General features: G+C 49.4%; 1 protein-coding gene across 1 annotated transcript; it reads right to left on the reverse strand.

Moving 5' to 3' along the window:
* Positions 1-2,077: 2,077 nt before the first annotated feature.
* Positions 2,078-18,902, reverse strand: IL12RB2 (interleukin 12 receptor subunit beta 2; the record flags this gene model as incomplete). Its single annotated transcript, XM_080623230.1, has 16 exons — positions 2,078-2,563; positions 3,283-3,382; positions 3,951-4,038; positions 5,242-5,379; positions 6,298-6,453; positions 6,532-6,633; positions 7,361-7,561; positions 8,610-8,826; positions 10,216-10,295; positions 13,097-13,241; positions 14,026-14,165; positions 14,360-14,535; positions 16,361-16,475; positions 17,139-17,465; positions 18,455-18,517; positions 18,899-18,902. The coding sequence occupies 16 exons, from the start codon at positions 18,900-18,902 to the stop codon at positions 2,078-2,080; spliced, it is 2,538 nt and encodes an 845-aa protein (XP_080479356.1).
* Between the last annotated feature and the right edge of the window lie 1,741 nt (positions 18,903-20,643).

Here is a 20,643-nt window from a genome sequence, read left to right on the forward strand (position 1 = left end):
TTAGATGGAGCTGAGGAACAATTCCTGCCCCAGAGGATGTGAGTTTCACCTTCCTGTGAAACATCAAGACGTGCGTGCAGGCATTTTCATAGACTCCCACCCGCTGCAGAGGTGTTGAAAGCGGAATGGAGGTGCAGAGCTTGGCAAACCACGTCCTGGGGTACCACCAGCCTGCCTAACCCTGGCTCGGGAGGCAGCATGTGCCTGGATATGGATAGTCAGAGCCTTGTCCTGCAGTGCCTTTGAACCTGGCAGTGCTGGAGCTTCCTGGAGAAGGTGACATAGCCACAGCTGGGATGAAAATGGGGAACAAGCCAAGAGAGAGCTCCCTTTTGGTTTTGCTTTTCAAGCTGTGGCTGCCCCATCCCTGGCAGTGTTCAAGGCCAGGTTGGACACAGGGGCTTGGAGCAAGCTGCTCCAGTGGAAGGTGTCCCTGCCCGTGGCAGGGGTTGGAACTGAGTGAACTTTAAGGTCCCTTCCAACACAAACCAGGCTGGGATTCTGTGATTGAAGTGGAGGAAGCCATGGCCTCAAGGTAGCAGCCTCGTGATGCAGGTGGATCTCTGTCCCTGCTCTGTGAGGAGACCTTTGCAGGGCTCCTGATGGCTCTTCCTTCACCAAGCCAGGTGAACAGTGCTGACAGTGGATGTGCTCCAAGGTGGTGTCACAGGAGGGTTTCATGGCATTACTCAACAGCTATGGTGGAGCCAGCTATGGATGGAGAACAGCTGCCTGATCCCCAGCAGGAGGAGGATGCTCCAGGTAAGTGCAGATCTGGACTGTCTCATCCAGCAGCAATGCTTCAGCTTTATCTTTAAAGCCACCTTATTCTGTGTGTATCTGTAGCTTAGCACTTGAGCTTGACCAGGGAAACCAACAGGAAACCGATTTCAGGAGTTCAACATTTTATGTATATGTATACATCTCTAGTGAACAAAGTCATTAAATGTGTACCGCACACTTCAGGCCTGTGATGAGAATACTTCAATAAATGGCTTGAATTCTCCTCAACAGTCCCTTTGGTTGCTCTTCTTCCTGGTGAGGATTTCTCCTCCCCTGAACTGAGCCCCGAAGCCAGGCTGGCCTGGGCAGAGCTGTGGCCACGTCTCCTGGTACCCACAGGGGCTGCAGCATCAGTGTCGCTGCGGATAAGGGGATGTGGTGAGTGATAATGTGTGAAGCTCAACCAGGGCAAGGTCCTGCACATGGATCAGGGCAATCCCCAGCACAAACAGAGGCTGGGGGAGACTGGATGGAGCATCCCTGAGGAGAAGGACTTGGGGTGTTGGAACCCAGAACCCCCCATGTGCTGGGCTGCACCCCCAGAGCGTGAGCAGCAGCTCAGGGAGGGGATCCTGCCCCTCTGCTGTGCTCTGGGGAGACCCCCCCTGCAGCCCTGATCCAGCTCTGGGGCAGCAGCACAAGAGGGACGTGGAGCTGTTGGAGAGAGGGCAGAGGAGGCCATGGAGATGCTGCGAGGGCTGGAGCAGCTCTGCTCTGGAGCCAGGCTGAGAGAGCTGGGCTGGGTCAGCCTGGAGAAGAGAAGGCTCCTGAAGGGGAGACCTGAGAGCAGCTCCAGTGCCTAAAGGGGCTGCAGGAAAGCTGGAGAGGGGCTTGGGACAAGGGCCTGTAGGGACAGGCCAAGGGGAATGGCTTGAACCTGCCCGAGGGGAGACTGAGATGAGCTCTTAGGCAGAAGCTCTTCCCTGTGAGGGTGCTGAGGCGCTGGCCCAGGGTGCCCAGAGAAGCTGTGGCTGCCCCATCCCTGGCAGTGTTCAAGGCTAGTGGTGCCTGAGGCAGCCCAGGCTGCATGAAGTCAACCTGAGCAACCAAGGAACCTCTCCGGAAGCCCGGCCACGCAGCCCTGACATTCCCCATGGAATTCCCAGTCTTTGATCTGCCTGAACGTGCTGTGCGGATGAGAGCTGCTCCCTTGCACAGTGAGGGGTGACCTGCAGTGCTGGGGGGGTGTGAGTTGGGTTTTCATCCCTTAAAGGTGTCCGGTGCAAGTTCCTGGGCTCTGTACCCTCAGTGAAGTGCAGGAGCTGTTCAGCCAGGCTCATGTCACCCCGAGCTCCTACCTGGTGAACGAGCTGCAGTTTAACTTCACCGTATCCAAGGTGAGATTCCCTTCATAGGGAAATATGGGCATCAAGCAGGTTGTTGGGAACATGGAGAGCGCGTGGCACTCGAGTTCAGGGAGATCTTCAGCAGTGCCTGCACCCAGGGGCAGGTACGGGGGGGCTGTGCTGCTGCTGGGGTTGGCGATGTACTCGGGGATGTTCTGTGTGTGCTCCATGGCCTCCTCCACCACCATCCTCCTGTAGAGGCCGGGGAGCTGCTGCTCACAAAGCTCCCCATCTGCTGGGCTGGGGAGAGGCTCGTACCGGGGCTCCTCGTGCCCCCGGCTGCTCTCCAGTGCCCAGTCCCCATGGCCCTTGCTGCCACTGCTGCTGAAGTGGACCTCGTCCTTCACAAAGGCTTCTTCTACTTGTGTTGGTTCAGGCTCTTCGAAGGTGCTGGTGCTGGGCAGGAACAGGCTGGAGGGCCAGCGCAGCTCTGCCTGCAGAGGGAACACATGGCAGCGATAGATCACCATGGGGTTGATGCGCTGCTGCCTCCCACCCTCCCACTGCGAGCATCCTTCTGCACAGCAGCTAATACAGCTTAAAGTCATCGAGTACCAGGTTGGAAGGGATCTCAAGGATCATCTGGTCCAACCTTTCTAAAGCATGACCTAGACTGGATGTCCCAGCACCCTGCCCAGCCCAACCTTAAGTGTCCAGTACTGGGGAGTCACCACTTCTCTGGGGAGATTATTCCAATGGTGGAAAGGTCTCTGCATTGTTCTTGCATTTAATTTGCCTGAGAAGGGGGAATGGCTTTAACCTGCCCGAGGGGAGACTGAGATGAGCTCTTAGGCAGAAGCTCTTCCCTGTGAGGGTGCTGAGGCACTGGCACAGGGTGCCCAGAGAAGCTGTGGCTGCCCCATCCCTGGCAGTGTTCAAGGCCAGGTTGGACACAGGGGCTTGGAGCAAGCTGCTCTAGTGGAAGGGGTCCCTGCCCGTGGCAGGGGTTGGAACCGGATTTAAAGTCCTTCCAACACAAACCAGGCTGGGATTCTTGGATGCATCCTCCAGTTCAACCTAATATGCAAACAGAGCTTATCCACTGTCAGAGACTGCTGGATGTGCTGCGCGAGGAGATGACTGCCTTGTGTGGCTCCAATCACTTTTCCTTCTAAAGGGGGTGGGATTAGAAGGAAAAGAGAGTACAATTCACCTTCACAGATGTGTAGTTCTTGGCCCACGTAGCGTTGGCTGGGTCTGGAATGGCTTTGCTCTGCCACTGTGGTATGAGTATGGTGAGGAGTGAGTGTAATCTGCAGGTGGAATTAAGTGCGATTAGAACCAGGAGTGCTACTGCCCACAGCGCTGAGCTGGGATGTGCACCTTGTGCGTGTGACAACCAAAGAGCTCAGTGTAACTGAATCTGCCTTGGCAGGGACCTGCAGGGAGCAGGTTGGTGCTGAGTGATGGGGTACAGTAGCTCTTGAGCAGATGCTGCCCAGCATCATCCTCCTGCCTGATGTTGGCCTCTGCTGGGCAGAGCTTGCTGGATACAGCCTTGAGCTGTGGTCCTGGAGAATGGCTGGGAACATCTGTGTGTTCCTCTAAAGGAAACCAGTTCTTAGTCCTTAACTTTGCTCCCATATTGATTGCCAAGGATTTACCTCTCCAGTTTTGTTTTTGGGGAGGCAGACAGGCTCTAGGTTAAAATACACTATCTACATGAAATGAGGCTGTATTTTAACCTCAGTGGGTGTTGTTATCATATACAAAGCCTTTATTCAGAACAACCCTTACTGTTCCCCAAGACGTCCTGAAAGGACATGACAATCCCTTCTTATAGCAATTCCATGTTTTATTGGAAATGATGGATCCACTCACGCTTTTCTTGCTGGAGGCATGGAACAGATGCAGGCTGAGAAGATGAAGATGCTGCAGGTAAGCACAACAGTCATCCATTCCCCAGCACCTGGAATACAGAACATCTCTATCAGAAACATAAAGATCTAAATATGCTGCCTCAAGTGGGAGGATAACTGAGGCCTGATCAGTGTTTGAGCTCATAAAACACACCCACGTTTTGGGGGTTTGAAATCCAGGAGTCTGCATCAACTGCTGGGGACAGCAGCGCTTTAACACAGCGATGTCTACCAATGCCTATCGAGATCTGTGGTCCCCAACCCAGAGCATGCAGTTCATAGAGGTACAGAATCACAGCCCAGGGAAATTGTGGCTGCCCCATCCCTGGCAGTGCTCAAGGCCAGGTTGGACACAGGGGCTTGGAGCAAGCTGCTCCAGTGGAAGGTGTTGGAGCTGGATGAGCTTTGAGGTCCCTTCAACCCAAACCGGTCTGGATTGCTTTAACGTCCTTTCCCTCTTGCCTCCCTGGCTTTCTCCTGCCTCCAGAGGAGCCCTGCTCCTGTGCTGTGGAGATGAAACCCCTCATGTCTGTGACTCAGGGCTTAAAACTGTCGTGTTGGCACGTTGCTGGGGAGGAAATGCAGCAAAACAGCTTCCTGACAGTGCTTCAACACACGTTTTACCAGCTCCTTTCTCTCCGTGCAGTGACCACTTCGTCTTGAACTGGCCCAAAGTGAATTTAATGCAAACAATGTGGTTTGCAGGATGGAAACCCTGGTTATTGACACCAGCTGTGGCCAGAAGGCTTTGGGAGAACATCTTGTGTCTGCATCTCCTGGGGGGCTCAGGAACAGGGACCACTTGAGACATAGATGTGTGCTCCAGGAGCATGGGGTGCTGTGCTCCTCAGGAAGGCTTTGAGATGACAGCTCCTGTAGTGCCCATGGGATGCCACTAACACATGGAGGTCAGCAGGACTTTCCGCATGGATACCTGGGCCAGAGATTGAAGCACACAGGGCCAGCAATGCAAAGGACCAAACCCACCCTTCCCTGTCCACAAAAAACCACCCTGCTGGTCTTCAAGTACTATTAAGCCATACAGCCAACATCTTGGCACAGAACTGGGAGCTTGAGGACAGAGATGCTACCTCTTAAAACCAGCTGAAAATAGAACTCTTGAGCAATTAAAGGGACAACAAGAGATCTTCAGTAATTAAACAGGAGCAGGAAGAGCAATTCCAGAGTGTGGAAAACCAGGAGCCCAGGGCTGGGATACCTCCTGGGCCCACATCCCTGCAGAGGCTCATTACTTTCCAAGCAGATGGGCTCGCTGTTGCCCCAGGGTCCCTCTCCTGCAGCCGTCGATGCTGTCATCCACAGGACATAGTGCTCCCCAGGCTGCAGGTCAGTGATGTACAGTGAGCGTTGGGCTGTCGCACTGGAAATAGCTGCGAGGAAGAGGAGGAGAAGCACATGAAGCACCTCACACACGTCTTTACTGCAGTTAACTGCAATGAACTGGGCAGCCAGAGCACGGAGGGTTATCTGCTGCTTTAATTTCCTTTCCTATGTTACTGAATCATTGGAAGGGATGTAAAGGGTCTTGCACTGCAGGAGTGACCTGTGCCATTGTATAGACTGGCCACCTAGGACTGTGTATCCTGACCCCCAAATACTATTGTTTGATAAGCTAATATTTCATTCTAAAATGAGGTTTCTATGGTGGAACTATGAAACATCCATTAACAACATCCAGTGCATAAAGGGGCTGCAGGAAAGCTGGAGAGGGGCTTGGGACAAGGGCCTGTAGGGACAGGCCAAGGGGAATGGCTTGAACCTGCCCGAGGGGAGACTGAGATGAGCTCTTAGGCAGAAGCTCTTCCCTGTGAGGGTGCTGAGGCGCTGGCCCAGGGTGCCCAGAGAAGCTGTGGCTGCCCCATCCCTGGCAGTGTTCAAGGCCAGGTTGGACACAGGGGCTTGGAGCAAGCTGCTCCAGTGGAAGGGGTCCCTGCCCGTGGCAGGGGTTGGAGCTGGGTGAGCTTTAAGGTCCCTTCCAACACAAGCTATTCTGTGGTGATGATGATGACGACGACGATGATATTAATAATAGCAGAGAGAAATCTGTTAGTTCTACTCTCAAAATAGCTCAGGACAAGGCAGCTAAGAGCTTGAAGCCCTGGATATGCAGCTCTGTTTACGGGCAGCTGTATCAGAGCAAGACAACTGAACCTTGCTGTTCTAATCCCCATGGCAGATGAGCTGCCTGTGACTCCTTGACTATACAGACCCTTTCTGATGGCATCTCCCTCCCCTCTGTCCCCACCCGCAGCGTGTGCACATCACCTTGGCCTTCACCAGGTACCTACCATAGACACGCGGGTCAACCTGGCTGTCCCTTTTCTGCAGGTATATGTGGTACCCTGTGATGCAGCCCCTTTGCTGCTGGGCAGGGATTGCTTCCCATGAAACCAAGATGCCGTTTGCATGCGGTGTTGTGTACATCTGGGGCCCAGCTGATGGAGCTGCAGAACATAAGACTGACTTTAAAGCAGAGCTTAAGCTAGTTTTAAAGTATCTGGAAGGGTGTTGCTGTGATTTACCTTTTGCACTTGAGAATCCCTTAACTGATGCCGCCGACCCAGCTCTGTCCTGATAGAGTGCAAATACACTGATCTGATAGCACACCTCATCTTTTACATGCTCTAAATAAAGAAACCAGAAGTGGATGGTTACTGGTTTAAGTATTTACAGTCATGGCTGAAATATTTACATTAAGTGCTTAAATCTGAGATGAATCTTCTGATTATTGATGTTTCTTTCATAAGGAAAGGGTGAGGGGTGACACTGGCCCAGGGTGCCCAGAGAAGCTGTGGCTGCCCCATCCCTGGCAGTGTTCAAGGCCAGGTTGGACACAGGGGCTTGGAGCAAGCTGCTCCAGTGGAAGGGGTCCCTGCCTGTGGCAGGGGTTGGAGCTGGATGAGGTTTAAGGTCCCTTCCAACACAAGCCAGGCTGGGATAATATGACAGGAATCACTAATTAGGGTAACATTTGTCACCTCCATAGTAACTTCATGGCTATCTGGTGCGCAGAACACTGACATGCAGTGCTGGGTGGGATTAGTAACCAGCAATCAGTAGAAAGGAAATAGTCTTAAGCTTTGATCTCTAGTACCTTTGGCTGGCTTGTTTCATCTGGGAAGGATTGGGGTGCTTCAGAGACATTTTACTTATCAGCTATAAATCTCAGCTGAGGGTGATTGCAGAGCTGAGTCCAGAGCAGCCACGATTCCCTTTTTCTCCTATACTGAAAGCTTTGTGTGCCATCAGTTCTTATGCTGAATTACTAACAATTAGAATCTGATTTGTTCCTTAATCATCTGTCTAAATAACACGATACCTCAGTCATATCTCACCTCAGGTGGCAGTTACCTGCTATCACCGTGGACAGGTTGGATGCTGGCAGCTTTACCCAGGCTGGATGGGGCTCCAGGCGTGTGTTCCTCTGTGTGTCTGCCCACTCCACTACATATCCACTGATGGATGCAGTGGAGCTGATGGGTGGTTTCCAGGTGATGAGGATGCTGCTGTTTCCCATGGCTATGGCAGAGACTTCCTGAGGAGCAGGTAGGTCTTACAGGGAGAAAGAGCAACCAGACAAAGAAGACACCATCAGCACAGACTTAACCTCAATAGGACTCGGTGAGTTTGAGACTGGTTTTACTGTGCCTCCTCCAGTTTGGCATCATGTGAAGTATAAAAATGAGCTGCAATTGATAGAAAAGGTCTTTATACACAGGTGATCTCTACGCTGATAGGAGTAGAGCCATGCTCTTGTCTTCTCTCCTGGTGCAGCAGTCTGAACTTAGCACTGCTTGTTCTACCATCCCCAAACCCTTAGGAGATGCTGTCACAGCATGTGCTAACACCCTGTTCTGTGCAGAGACACAAACACACATGATCTCCACAAGACAAAAGCTACTTTAAAGATTTGGCTGGACAGGGTGCTGGGACATCTAGTTTAGGTCTTGCTTTCATAGAATCGTAGTATCCTAACCTGGTTTGGGTTGAAGGGAGCTTAAAGCTCATTCAGTTCCAACCCCTGCCACAGGTAGGGACACCTTCCAGTAGAGCAGCTTGCTCCAAGCCCCGTCCAAGCATCTAGCCTAACTTTTTTCCTAACAAATACAATTGATCTGAGCCCACAAAGCAGTTCTTTTCCTACTGCCTCCGCTAATCAGTCTTGTCTCCACTCAATGAAGGACCCATACAACCAATGCAGCCTGTGAGCTGAAGAGCCGTGCATCCGCTCCCAAAGGACAGCATCCCATTCAGCACTGGGGAAAGTTGAAATAGTAATGGCTTGGTCACTGTTTTACTGATGTTGCACCAGGACAAGGTCAAATAGAGATCTGCTTTGGAGCAATTCACCCGACACCGTGAGGCTCCGTTGTGTCCGGTACCAGCACAGGGAATCTGGGGCTGGGGTTGTTCAGGGAACACTCATTCATTTTGCTGCACTCGGGTTTTGACCACACTGAAAACTAGATCTACAGCTCCCTGAAGAGTCACTGAGATAGACCTTGATGAGCACGAGGCGCTGGGACCTAAGCACTTCCATGGTGTGTAGTACAGACTGCTGATGTGATTCCCACTTCCCAGACTCAGCAGAAGCCCTTACCCTGGATGCCCAGGTCTGTCATCATGGATGCAGGGGGGGACCTGCCCCTTGAGTTCTCAGCAGTGACTGTTATCTTGTAGTTTACCCTTGGCATGACCCTGGCATAGCTGGTTTGGGTGGTAAGATGTGCTTCTGCCATGGGGCTCTGCTGGTCCAGGGTTTCAAAGGTCACCGTGTACTGCAGGATTCTTCCTCTTGCCTCCGATTTGCTCAAAGCCTGCAAGGAAAGTGCATGGAATCATAATCATGGAAATATCATGGAATGGTTTGTGTTGGAAGGGACCTTAAAGCTCCTCCAGCTCCAACCCCTGCCACGGGCAGGGACACCTTCCACTGGAGCAGCTTGCTCCAAGCCCCTGTGTCCAACCTGGCCTTGAACACTGCCAGGGATGGGGCAGCCACAGCTTCTCTGGGCACCCTGTGCCAGCGCCTCAGCACCCTCACAGGGAAGAGCTTCTGCTTAAGATGTAATTACTTATTCTAGATAAAGAATTATCCATGATAAAGGATCATTTAAATTCAACCACGTACAATACGTGGATCTGCAGCTCAGCCCGTGCTGTCCCATGTAACACCTCTTGCTGGTCTTTCCGCCCCAGTGTCTGCAGTTGCACTGTCACTTTCAGTTTCCTGCAGCTCTTATGCAGTGACTTCATTTTGTTTTGGCTGGGTTTTGCCAGAACAAAACAAGAAAAGGAAGAGGAGGTGGGGAAAAACCACTTTTAACAATAGGAAAATGTGCCTGCTGAGGCTCTCGGTGCCATGGGTCAGGGGTGGCCTTGGCAGTGCTGGGGAACGGTTGGACTGGATGAGCTCAAAGGGCTTTTCCAACCTGGTTGATTCCAGGATTCTAAATTGGCAATCCTTCCTTTGGTATTTGTATGGTACAATGAGGACATGTATTGGTAGCGCCTTGTACTGAGTCTTCTGCTTTGTAGGCTGAAATGAAAGCTCTAAGAGCAACGTATCGCACCCCTTCTATGAACGATGCAGCAGGAAGTCTGCTGTGATACAGAAAGTGTCGCCAGCTCCTTATCACGAGATGAAGGTCCGTCAGTTCAATGTCTTCAAGCCACAGTGGTTGGGTCACGTAATCCTGTGAGAATTTCTGCTTTCACTCACAGCATGGTGCTTGTTGCTGTGGGAGGAGAGGTGTCAGGAACGGGAAGGGTGGCTGGAGGCTGCAGGCTGGAAGCTGAAGATAATTCAGGCTTTAAACATAATTATAATCTTACTCGTTTTGAAAGGAAATGCCCCACAATCCAGAAATTCCCCTTGGACCCGGCTTTAGGATTGGGCTGGTAATGATGGAGAAACTCACACCCGTAACAGGGCTTGGGTTTAGAGGGCGTGCTGGTACAGGAGACCTGGTGTAAGCCTTTCCTCCTGAGCTGGATGGTGATGTCCACTGATGTGGAATTGGGCTTCAATCTGAATCCTTTGTGAGCTTTAAGGTCACTTCCAACCCAAACCAGTCTGGGATTCTGGGATTCTATATCCCTGTGTTCTCCTTGGGTTCATTTGTTTCTTGTGCGCACGTGAACCAGAGTTCCTCCTCTAACCTTGCTGGTTATTGCTGCCTTTGCTTAGGTTTCACTGCACTTACCTTCCAAAACAGGGAGATGTTCTGCTGCTGGGAGCCCACGTCCTGCTGTCGGTACCAGACACCCAGGACCCCCGTTGGCACTGGTGTGGAAGGAAAAGGTGAGCAGCATGAATAGCTGTGATTTGAAGCAGACAAAGAAGACATCGTGCAGGTAAAGAGGTAAAAATCCTGAGGGAATTGAAACTTAAGATTTAAAATGTCCCCGAAATGATGCAATATGCAATAACCCGTACTGGCTGTTGTAGCTGGAGTTCAGCTGCGTTGAGGATGGCAGTCATGGAGAGAACAAGCCATAAGCCCAAGAGAGGGTTTTGATCTGCTGGTGACTTTGCCCTGCACTTGGGAATCAGAATGGCTCCCAAGGAATCCTACACATCGAAGCTGAGGTTAGTTGAGGTCCTTGGGGTTGGTTACATCAATCCTAAGCCAATGATAGGGTTTGTAGGATCTGTAGGACTCTGCTGTCTGGCTCTAGGCAGTAAATGTCTTTAGCAGGTAGCTGGGAGGACCTCATCGGAGGTAGCTTAAACCCCTTGTTCTTTCCGTGACACTCCTTAGAGTCACAGTGTGACTGGAAACTCTGGGTCTTTTGCATAAACCTTTTCAAATACCGCTGCAGCAAGGTTCTGGCTGCAGAAACTGGTGACTGTGCTCCAACAGCTCAGAATCAGACACACGCATAAAGAAAGCCCATGTGGCAGAAGGTAGCAAAGCTTGGTTCCTCAAGGACCCTGAGCAGCAGAAACTCATCACATTCAGACAATAATTGTTGCTCATAACCTGGGCAAACGCTGCTGCACAACCCCAGCTCGAATGGGGCTGCCTCTGCTATTTGCTGCACTCAAAGGTGGAAAAAGTCCTCGGTGCCAGCAATGTTATGAGCTATTCGTTCTGTATGAACTGCACACGGTGACTGGAATAAAGGAATAAAGGGCTGGCAGAAGGAGTAAAACCAGAGCAAACTCACTGTGGGCAAGGGAGGAAGGGGCAAGCTCAGAGCAGGAAAAGGTGAAATGTGGGATGGCGTCTGCTGGGCTCCAGCCTGGACTGAAACTTCATTTCACTGTGAACCACGTGGAGAAGTTGCTGGGAACAAACATCCTCTCTTATGAACAGTGACTGCGTAAAGCAAGTTTTTGTGCAGGTCATGCTTGGAGAAAGAGGAACAAAGTTCTCATTGGAATGGTGCACTCCTGAGTCTGCAAAAGGCCAAGCTCATGTGCAGAGCTTCAGAGAAGGGCAACCAAGATGGACCCAAAGCTTCTCATCTGCAACCTCCCCATCTGTCACCTCGGGCAGAAAACGCTCCTTGGTTAGCTGTAAAGGTTCTCTTTTACAGCACCCATTGGTAGAGGGGTGATGACCACAAATGCTGCAGCAAGCCAGGGTACATCGAGGAGGCTGAGAAGACTGTTGAGAGGAAGGTGGGGGAGAGAAGGAAAAGTTTGCACCTTTTGCATCAATCAATGCTGCATACAGAAACTGATGCCGTCAGTAGTGGTAAATAGGATGAGTAATAACGGCACCAGCCTCAAGAGCTTATAGTAATTTACAAAAGAAAGAGCAACGAAAGCAAAGTAGAGATGAAGGGAAGGGCTGCCCAGGAGCTGACACATCTTCGCTGAGGCACAGACTTCTGAGAAGCTTTCTTCTCTCCTAAGAACTGAAAGTATTGCAGCATGTGAGTCTGTGCAGCTGGGGGTGAAGGCAGGCCCCGGCCAGCCCAAGGGTTAGAGTTGGCAGAAGCCAGTAGAATCACCCTTGGTTTGGTGCTCTGTGAGCCTGGAGGCTGCTCTGTCATCTTTTGGGGCAGAAATGCTCTTTTCCCATCTAATTCCTGGTGGGATCTACCCAAACGCCTGGCCAGGTTCTGCTCTGCCAAAGCTATAGAGGTGTCCAGTGACACCACCACCCTATGGAGGGGTGACGTGGGGATGCTCCAAGCGAATTAACTACTTGGGAAGAGATGACTTGGCAAAACTGAACTGTTCTGTTCAAACCTGCCAGCACCAGCAGGCCTGGGAGAGCACGGTTTCCAGCCAGTCCATTCAGCTCCTCTGCAAATCACAGAATCCCAGCCTGGTTTGTGTTGGAAGGGACCTTAAAGCTCCTCCAGTTCCAACCCCTGCCACGGGCAGGGACACCTTCCACTGGAGCAGCTTGCTCCAAGCCCCTGTGTCCAACCTGGCCTTGAACACTGCCAGGGATGGGGCAGCCACCTCTTCTTTGAGCAACCTCTTCCCATATGGCTGAGGAAACTCAAGATCCCGGGATGTGCCGCCCAAGCTGTGTGTTGTTGGGGTGACACCGCAGCCATCCTGACTTGAGTAGGGGCTTGCTGCAGGGATTCATTAAAACCATCAGATACGAAGCAATATGAAATATTTTTCTTCCCTCAGCCAACTTTGCCTTTTCCTGATGTGTTGTGATGCCTTGTTCCAGGCCAGGTTGGACACAGGGGCTTGGAGCAAGCTGCTCTAGTGGAAGGTGTCCCTGCCCGTGGCAGGGGATGGAACTGGATGAGCTCTAAGGTCCCTTCCAACACAAATCATTCTAGGGTTCTATGATGCAGGAGGCCACTACAGCTCTGGGACGATTCCTTCACCCTTCACCAACATCACATAAATGCATCCTCAGACTGTCTCGGTGAACCCTCTGATTCCTATTTTGCAAGAAACTGGAACAGCTTCACTTTTTGTTCGCTAAAAATACAATTCTCTGACAGAAGTTACTTCCCTGTTAGCTCCAAGTCTGCATCTACAGAGACTCTGCAAAGCAAGCTGCAAAAACCCAGCTGCATTTTGACTTTGTTGGCTAAACGTTCCTCTCGTATGTGAGCGTTAGACACTGGGTTAGTGCAGGAGATGCTGACTTGTGTTACCTGCCTCTGGAGTCCGGTTCTGGTACGTGCTCCAGTTACTCCACAGTCCTCGCTTGGGGTGGATTTTGCAGCTGAGCTGGAACTCGTAGGTTGTATAAGGCTCCAGACCATAAAGACTGTGTTTTTCACCGTTCAAGTTTTCAACCTTTAATGAAGATAAAGGATGTTTAACATTAAACTCCCAAGGAAATAAAGGTTAAAGGCAGTGATGGGCTGAATTACTGATGTCCAAAGGAAACCCAGCAACCAAAACACATCTTCAAAAAGCAGTGGGGAAAACCTGATTCCGGGGAGAATTTAACAACTTGAAGAACGATGCAGTGAATCATCAGGCTTCCAGTTCTTCATCTGAAAAATCCCTCAGATAGGTATGTGAAGATAACAAACTTCCTGCTACTCTGCTTCAAGCAATACAGCTTTTACCACTTAAAAGCAAAGACTTCCAATTGATGATAGGGAAGGCCCAGACACTTGGAAATGTTTGCACATCTGTAGCTATGAGCTACAATGAGCAGATATGATGGAACAGTTTTATAGTATCTATAGGGTTTGGGTTGGAAGGGACCTTCAAAGGACATAGAATCATAGAATAAGGGTTGAAAAGGACCTTAAGATCATCTGGTTCCAACCCCCAATATCACCGTATTGCAACAAAGTGGTGGGTCAAACATAACCTCTGATTCTTCAGTGCATCACGCAGATGCTTGACATAAAGGGAAATACTTATGCACATGGTTTTGTAGAGGATCAGCGTTTTACCTTCATTCAGGTTTAGACCAACGAATGTTTTTGACTGGCAGGCAAAAGCTTTTCTTAAATATGGTACTTAAGGTCAAAGAAAGGAAAATTTGGACAGAAAGATTCAGTAAGAAATAACAATATTAAAGCATCCTCAAGGATCGTAACCTCCCGTTTCAGGAGACGATTACCATGCTCCAGCCGTGCCTGGTAAGTGGACGGTATCTCAGCCTGCAGTGCTGCGCTTGTGCTTCGTCGTGCCAAGAAAGGGTGCAGCTGGTGGCAGAAGAATGTTCAAATTCCACTGAAAACCTGGGAGGATGTGGTTTCACTAGCAGCAAGAACAGAGAGAGGCAAACAGCAGTCAGGTTCGCGGCACCGCTCGGAACAGCGAGTACGTGGAAATAGAATTGCTGGTTTAAAGATGGAGGCTTTTACTGAGAGGTACAAACAAGGTGCTTGAAATGGTTTTGTGTCTTTCCAAAGGGCTGTATCTAACTGAGAAGTGCTAACTAAGGCTTTTACCTATGTCTATTAACGTGAACACGAGAGGCTGTGAAAAAGCACTTCCTAGCTCGTTGGAGGCAGCAACCACAATGGTGTAAGTAGAGTCAAAGTTCAGCTTGCTCAGAGACAGTGAGCCAAACCTCATATCCAGGCTTTCTTCTGAGACATATAATACATCTGTCCCATTTGATAGCCTGGAAGAGAAGGAAAAAGCTTGGTTAATGCTGTGCTGTGCACAAAGAAATCTGAACCATGAGTGTGTTGGGGTCTGGCCTTGGCTCTATGTCCCCAGGTCCCCTAGGGCTCATTCAGCATCTCCCATGCACACTGGCTTTCAAAGGAGGACCACTGCACTGAAGTCCAGGTAGGTCACCTGCCCCATGGGACAGCCATCTAAATGCAGGGTTAGAGTAGATACTCCTCTAGCTAACTCAGCAGTAGAGGTGTTAAAGTGCTCTTTGGGTTTGGTTGCAGACAAAGGAAATACTGCTGGTTTCCCATTAAGCTGCAAGTATGTGAGTAGGTTCCTTATGATGATTACCTAATATTGGCTGCTTAATATTTCTCTACGATGAGCACAGGTAACTTTTTGTACATAGAGTTTGGGGTGATGATGGATTTGTTTTCTTTCTGTTGTTGGTTTTTACATAAGTCAGTGATTAAAAGCATAACTTATTTGTAGTGTAACAGTCAGACCTCATGCCTTCAAGCACAACCCCTCATTCTCAACCTGTCATTCAACCCATTGCCTTGGTGAGCTCGTTTAACTTCTCTGTGTATTATCTTTCACCTGAATCAGAGATGTTTCTTTCGTGTTGCTTCAGGTGGACCTTTTGTATTTTATGATGTATTTAATAACTTACTAGCAAGCGCTGCTACATCTCTATATTACAACAATTACAGGTCTCATTACCCACACTTCCTTACTGTCTTCCATGCTACCTAATTCTTCTTCTGCTTAAAGAGCAGCACGAGGTTTCTGCAAACTACTAAGAAAGTTGCTGCTGCTTTGGCCAACAGAAGGTGGTGAAGAGTGAGCCTTGCGGAGCAAGGTCAACAGGCAGCACCAGAAATGAATGTGCACTATTTCATCTTACACGGCCATTTTAAAGGGCCAAATCAATTCATTCTACTCAGATATTTGCTCGAATCAAGGTTTTTAATAAGGTTCCTCCTAGGCACAATGGATTCCTGAAATCCAAACGCCTCCTAACGTGCCTTAGCAGGCTTTCGGTTGCTCCTTCCCCACAATTTGCTGTAGAAGCTGCCAAAATCTTTTTCAGCAAAGGCTCAGCAAAAGCAGAGTGAGCAAAAATACAGGTTGGGTCTAAATCGGGAAGCAAAAATAACACATTTCCAAGCAAAGTCCCTCTCTGTCTCCTCAGCCAACCTCTGAGACCGTGAGCAGCTCTGATTGCAGGTTTTCTGGTGCAGGCACTGCTCTGACCACAGGAGTACTAAATAGAGGAGATCCACCTTGGGAAAACAGCAGGTTTAAGCAGCTGGTTTAAGACCACTTCCCTTGCTGACCTTCCCTTTCCAAAAGGGAGCTGTCTTGGCGTAGCCTCTTTACCTGCTGAGCCCAGAAGGAGCCAACATACTGCACTGCGTGCACACAGATGTGAGCAGAAAAGGGGCTTTAAAACCCTCTGCTCCAGTTGGCTCCTATGATCATGGCAGCTTTGGACTGACTTATTCATAAACCAGCTCTTCCATGTGCTTTGATAGGGGTAAATCTTCATAGAATCAGAGTGGTTTGTGTTGGAAGGGACCTGAAAGCTCATCCAGTTCCAACCCCTGCCACGGGCAGGGACCCCTTCCACTGGAGCAGCTTGCTCCAAGCCCCTGTGTCCAACCTGGCCTTGAACACTGCCAGGGATGGGGCAGCCACAGCTCCTCTGGGCACCCTGTGCCAGCGCCTCAGCACCCTCACAGGGAAGAGCTTCTGCCTAAGAGCTCATCTCAGTCTCCCCTCTGCAGGTTAAAGCTGTAGGTGTTAAAGAACCCCCTGTTACTTACTGTACTACATATGTAGTGTTGATGTGCGTGAGCCTGCCTTTGTCCCAGGTGCAGATGGGATAACCATCAGTTCCATGCTGGATACACGACACGTTTCTTGGCTCATCTGGAGGATCTTAAGCAGATATTCTTGTCAGACTCTTCCTTAAAGATGTCGTTGGGAGACATTTTAAGAAATGCTGGGTTTGTGCTGATTCTTTTTTAAAGTGTTTATGGACAAATAGTGTTAAATACTCAGGCTGATGATTTTTATAAGTGACAAGAACTGACTCTGATCTCTGCAGCTCGTTGAAACACCTGAGTGAAACCCAAGTGACTTTACAAGGGTGCCAGGTGAATACAAGGCTTTACCAGCTCTCTGGACCAGGCACCATAAGCTTTGCTCGAAGCAACCAATTATTCTTATTTAAAAGACAAAAGCAGCACTGGCAGAGCTGCTGCAGCAGCAGCTCATCAGGATAGAAGAAAAGCAAAGATCTCCCTTAGAGTTTTTCTTCCAAGTCCCCTGTGTCCTGGGGGGTGTCAGGGGCAGAGCAGAAAGGATGCTGTTTGCTCTGAGCAGGCAGGTTTCTGTAGCAGCTCTCTGTTTATGAATAAAGGAGTTGCACAGTTGCAGCCAGGAATATTTTCAATACAAAAAGCCACCAAAACCCAGCATCTTTTCTGGGAAAGGCCACCCACTGCTGGTTTCCAGTGCATGTCTCAGAGGTACCACAGGAAATCATGACAATCATAGTGTGGGGGGGTTAAGAACAAGGAATAATGAAAACCTCCTTACTTCCAGAATCAATATCGATTCCACAAATGAGTTTTTTCCCATATTCACAAAGTATTTTGCACGTAAACATGTGTTTGCCATAGGCATGGACTAGAAACCTGGTGCTTACTGAACTGCTGTAACTGCTATTTTGTTCAGAGCTGTTATAGAAAATAGCTATCCTGCACTGCTTGCTGTACTGCTGGGGTTTCAGCTGGCAGGAGAGGGTGATGCTGCTCCCAGGCTGGACATGGGAAGAGGTGTTAGCAGTCATATTCCCTTTGTCACATAGTTCTGCAGCACCATGGGGAAGTCTGGCAGCAGTCACGTCCTCTTTACTGCTCGCTTCTGCAACAGAATGAGAAAACAAAGGTTCAGCGTGGATACAGCACTTGTACAACGTGTTGTGCTTGGGAAGAGGGTAGCTCTGATAACAGTGCAGGGATTCCTGCCTGTGCATGGTACCTTCTGGGATATTGCTGTGCCCAGTCTTCACCGATCTATTAACTGGGCCAGAAACCACGGGCTCACTACCAGTCACTGTACAACTAGCACAACCCCAGGCAAAATCTACCAGAACTCTCTGTCTCATTGCAGTTTAAGGCACTATCTGTGTTTCAGCGAAGCAGTGGTGTATTGTTATTGAAGAGACAAGTAAGGTTTTCACTGACATGGCGAGACCTCCCCTTGCATGTTGCTAACTTTTCCAGGTAGCACAGGATGCAGATGGGGACAAGTGATGCTGTGCTCCGCTATGGGAACAGGCACTTGTCGGCAGGCTCCAGGACACACATGCTCTGGTCAAACCAGCTAAGCAGCAGCAGAAGATATGGAAAAACACTTTGGAAGCCCCATTTCTCCTCACCTGTGAGTTCTGAAGTCTCTGTGGGAGCTAAGTATAGAGATGTTCCTCACCTAACCAACAGCTCTACCTTGAACTAAACCAAACAACCTCCCTGCAGAACTCCCTGTAACTGTTTGCTCTACTGCGAGTATTTGCTATGCTATTTGCTGCTGCTGCTGTTGAGAGGCTGTACCCCCCTGCCCAGGTCACTCCCAGTGTGCGAGGTGCTGCCAGACCAGGCACTGCTGCCCACAGCCTGCCTGGATGGTCAGGACAAGGAGCATTGCCATGGAGAAAGGGATGCTCAGCGGTAGCAATGGATCAGGGAGTTCTCACAGAAATTACAGTATACCCTAATCAAGCAGCATATTTTGCTCTTTTCAATAGAAAGATGTTTACCAGCACCCAGCACAGAAGCTGAAAAACCCCCAATTAACCTGAGTGCTTCTTCTAGGTGATAATTGCTACATAGGAATAAAAACATACATCTTACCTGCTGCGAGGTGCGCCAACAACCAGATTGCAGTGGGCACAATAGCAAACAGCATTTTGCTCCCTGTAGAGAAATGAATGAGTTTTACCAGCTCCTAAACGGTGGCAAAATAATGTACAGGTATTTGTATTTTACTGTTTTACAGCTTCAGAAGATCCAAAGCTCTTACTTCCCAAGACTTCCCTATTGAGCATTCTCTGCTAACATTGCTGAGTTGTGACTCCCAAGACCCCATCCCAAGCAGCAGCCAGTTTTTAGATGGTTTTCCCTAGAGACAGGCACAAGATCGAGGGGAATGGCAGGGCTATGGGTACTTCAAAACTCTGTACTTGAAAACCAGACAGCTCTATGCGTTAAAGAACTGAATCCTTGCCCCTTCCCTCCCAAAGCCCCCCTGCAAGTCCAGAACCAAAAGTCTTTCTGTGAAGGACAAACCATCAGTACCCATCGTGCCCCAAAATATGGTTTGCAGGCCCAAATTCCTGCATCCTGTCTTGGAGGGGCAGCCCCATGTTTATGCACCCCACAGGGGACCTCATGAGCTCTTCAGCTGGTCTGTGCTCAGACTTTGTGCTGATGACCCCAAATTCCAAAGAACTGATCTCATCCCAGATGACTGATGCAGTCTCGAGGTTCCCAGGCCTGAGCAGTACACATAAAATTTTGGATAATCCCTTGGGAACCACCAATCTTACAATACCGTTAGGCTTCTCCCCAAAAGGAAAGCCCTCACATGCAGCTTATTTCATAGAATTATAGAGCCATGGAATGGTTTGTGTTGGAAGGGACCTTAAAGCTCCTCCAGCTCCAACCCCTGCCACGGGCAGGGACCCCTTCCACTGGAGCAGCTTGCTCCAAGCCCCTGTGTCCAACCTGGCCTTGAACACTGCCAGGGATGGGGCAGCCACAGCTTCTCTGGGCACCCTGTGCATTGATGACTGTTTGACCCTGGATGGATGAATGGATGATGAGGCTGAGGGCATGCATTCAGCACACTGCCAACAACACAGCCCAACAAAACAGCTCTTGAAACGTTCTGAACTCCACAGGCTTGCTCAATAACTCGGTTCAAATGCCAACCTATGCTGTGTCCAGACTTCCTAGATCAAACCCACATCAAACCCACGCTCCATGGTGGTGGCAGTCATGGACACAAATGCTCTGCACAAATTACTCAGGGTCAGAATGAACTAAGCTCAGGATTTTCCCATGCATTTTACAACCGGCTTTAACTGTTTCCTTTTTGACCCTTCCCTTGCAGACCTACAGGAGCAGCGTGAACATACCAGATGGTTCAGAAGTAAATACACCCACAAACACTTTCTGTAACTCCTGACCTATGACAAGGATGCAGCTACTTTAATAACTTGATGCCACATTGGAAACAAACTAATGTAAAGGGAAACTTTAAATCCTGGCTGCTTTTCATGGCATCTTGGATGGAGGGGCACTTCCATGGGGATGCCTTGAACAATATAGTCTTTGCCATGTGTATATTGGTATAAAAGCAAAGTTATTTCAGCTTGGTTTAGGATGTCCAAATGCTCCCAGATGGGAGCCGCTCCATGTCTTCTAAGCTGATATCTGAGGTGAACATGAAATACTTAAGATTTGCCAAAATAAGGTCCTTTCCAACCCTACCTATTCTATGATTCTAAAGTGCATATTAACACCTTGTTTTACCTTAATCCTGATGTTCTTTAGACTGAAACATTGAGCCTGGCCAGTGCTTCAGCTTTACACAAAGACACTTTGTGGTTTCTTCCGTAGGTGATTAGTAACTGCAATGATGAGCAATCACCACCCCAAGGTTCTTCAAGTAAATGCCCTGCCTTCCACTAAGCTGAAATTGCCTGGTACTGTGTAAACATCCTCCAGACAGCAAAATGTGCCCAAAATGCTTGAGTCAACTGACAGAAATAGTCTCACTTCAAATGATGTTCACTGGTGGTTGCCTTAGGTAAGTGCTAGACAGATTATGCAGCATCGTGTGAGTGCAGCAGAGCATATAAACTGTGATCAGGGTGACATATGAAAGGAGAATGAGAAATTACCCTCAAAGAGCAAAGATATAAGGGGGGGGGGGAAGCTCTAAGAAGGAAAAAGTCTCCAGATTGCACATCAATGAGGGAAAATAGCATTGATGTGCTTCAGTTAAAGTATAAAGGGCAATGTCCTGTTAAGTGCAA

Source organism: Psittacula echo (genome assembly GCF_963264785.1).
Source record: "Psittacula echo genome assembly, chromosome: 7".
Classification (NCBI taxonomy): Eukaryota; Metazoa; Chordata; class Aves; order Psittaciformes; family Psittacidae; genus Psittacula; species Psittacula echo.